Source organism: Amphimedon queenslandica, unplaced genomic scaffold (assembly GCF_000090795.2).
Source record: "Amphimedon queenslandica unplaced genomic scaffold, v1.1 AMPQUscaffold_13509, whole genome shotgun sequence".
Classification (NCBI taxonomy): Eukaryota; Metazoa; Porifera; class Demospongiae; order Haplosclerida; family Niphatidae; genus Amphimedon; species Amphimedon queenslandica.
In genome coordinates this window covers 292604-294388 of record NW_003546255.1, presented here as the reverse complement: position 1 = coordinate 294388, position 1785 = coordinate 292604, and the positions used below count along the sequence as shown (strand labels likewise).

General features: G+C 39.2%; 1 protein-coding gene across 1 annotated transcript in view; it reads right to left on the bottom strand.

Annotated features, from left to right (window-relative positions):
• LOC100639181 (serine/threonine-protein kinase Nek1-like) overlaps positions 1 to 1785 on the bottom strand; it is a 6063-nt gene that overhangs the window by 2093 nt on the left and 2185 nt on the right. The window contains exons 9-15 of the mRNA XM_020006937.1: positions 1343 to 1468; positions 1171 to 1287; positions 1100 to 1119; positions 881 to 1046; positions 671 to 832; positions 401 to 569; positions 1 to 342 (exon numbers count right to left, since the gene is read on the bottom strand). Coding sequence (XP_019862496.1) covers positions 1 to 342; positions 401 to 569; positions 671 to 832; positions 881 to 1046; positions 1100 to 1119; positions 1171 to 1287; positions 1343 to 1468 — 1102 coding nt within the window. The remainder of the gene's footprint in view (positions 343 to 400; positions 570 to 670; positions 833 to 880; positions 1047 to 1099; positions 1120 to 1170; positions 1288 to 1342; positions 1469 to 1785) is intronic.

Here is a 1785-nt window from a genome sequence, read left to right as displayed (position 1 = left end):
CTTCATCTTTGCTTTCTTTCCAAACGGCTATAGTCTCTTTCTTATTCTCATCTTCACTTCCTCCGTCAGTTTTATCATCTCCCTTCTCCTCCTCTCCTGGGGACCTCTGCCTCTCACCCTCGTTGCTATAATGGTGACTTTCCAAACTTATCACTCTAGTTTTTCCAATCTCTCCAGCATCTTCTTTTGGTGGGCGTGACTTATTTTCAAACAATATGGCCGTTTCTTCTGGACATATTGAGATGTCTTGAGTGGGCATTGCAGGGATTTCAAGGGGTGTGTCAGCCACACCCCAAGCTGGGCGTGGCTTTGGACGCTCAAAAACAACATCAGAAGTAGTCTCTATAAAATAAGAAAAATACAAATTAAAAAAGAATTACAAATTAATTTTCTGGCCTACTTTCATTCACTGTAGCACTAGTGGCATCACCTTCAGCCAGTGAAGGAGGCATGTCTGGTACCACCCACTGTTTACGAGGAGGAGATACATTAGAATGCAGTGCTGCTCTTTGTTTCTGCTTCAACTCAACCTGTTCCCTCAACTTCACAGACTCTGATTCCGCTTGAGCCTACAGTGAATATAAAAAATTGTGTACTTACATGTACATGTACATTTCTTATTGAAAGATATTTGTCCAATAAAATTTTCTTTTAAAAATAATAAAAATACCTTCAGAGCTGCTATTTTCTTCCTCCTGGCTTCAGGATTAACTTTAGGAATGGGGATGGGCGGGGCTTGGTTGCCGTGACAATACATGGATACTCTTTCCTGGACTCTCTTCCTCTCTTGGAAATTTTGTCTTCGAATGTCCTCCAATCTAGCAAGATACTCCTAAAATAATAAAAAATTAGCACAAAAATTTAGAAACATATACTGTACTTGTTCAGCATTGTTAGGTGGTTTATTCTCCACTGGCTTGACCACACCTCCTTGCTTAGCCACGCCCACACCAAGATTAGCCCCGCCCATCAGCTGAGCTTGAGCCCTGGCTTTGTTAGCGGCAGCTTCCTGTCTGACCTGATGGAAATCAGACACAATCTGTTGCCTTACAAAGAAAGAACAAAACCTAAAAATACATTCGTACATGCATAGGCTTACCTGTCAACTTTCACAGGCTCCTAGTTAATAAATAAAGACGTTAATTATTATTTTTTAAGTTAATAAATTACTTCATCGGCAGTTTCAGACTTTGCCTGGTGAGAGGATTCATCAGTTGACGAGTGAGGAGATATATTAGCTTGCCAATTAATGACTGCCCTCTGCTGATCCTGTTGTCTTCTTAGCAACTAACAGAGAGAAATATCTATCATTAAAAATTATATAAAAGTGTTACTTCATTACTTCTTGTTTCTTCAGTTGCTGGTGCAGTTTCATTTGTGCCTCTGACTTCCTTTGCTGGTTTATTTCCTCGCGCTGAGCCCTAGCCTTCTCTTCTAACTCTTTCTTCTTGGCCAACAAACCAGGAGACTATATAAAGATAAAGCGAGTCACAGAGAGAGAGAGTGTGTTCTCTCCCCTTTATGAAATACTAGTATCCTGTACCAAGAGTAGATCTGTACTAATATGTAAAGGGACTTTGGTCTAGTTTTGAACAACTTTAAAAATTCATAAAAAATTCAGTTTTGATTGGAATCAGTTCAAACTTTCTACACAACATAAGAACATATATATGTATCAGATAAAATTATAAAAGTGGAGATTTCTCTCCTTTCCAATTTTGGCAAAATTTGGTCCGAGACCATGTACTATAGTACAGGGACTTTTACCCGATTTTGGAGCAACTT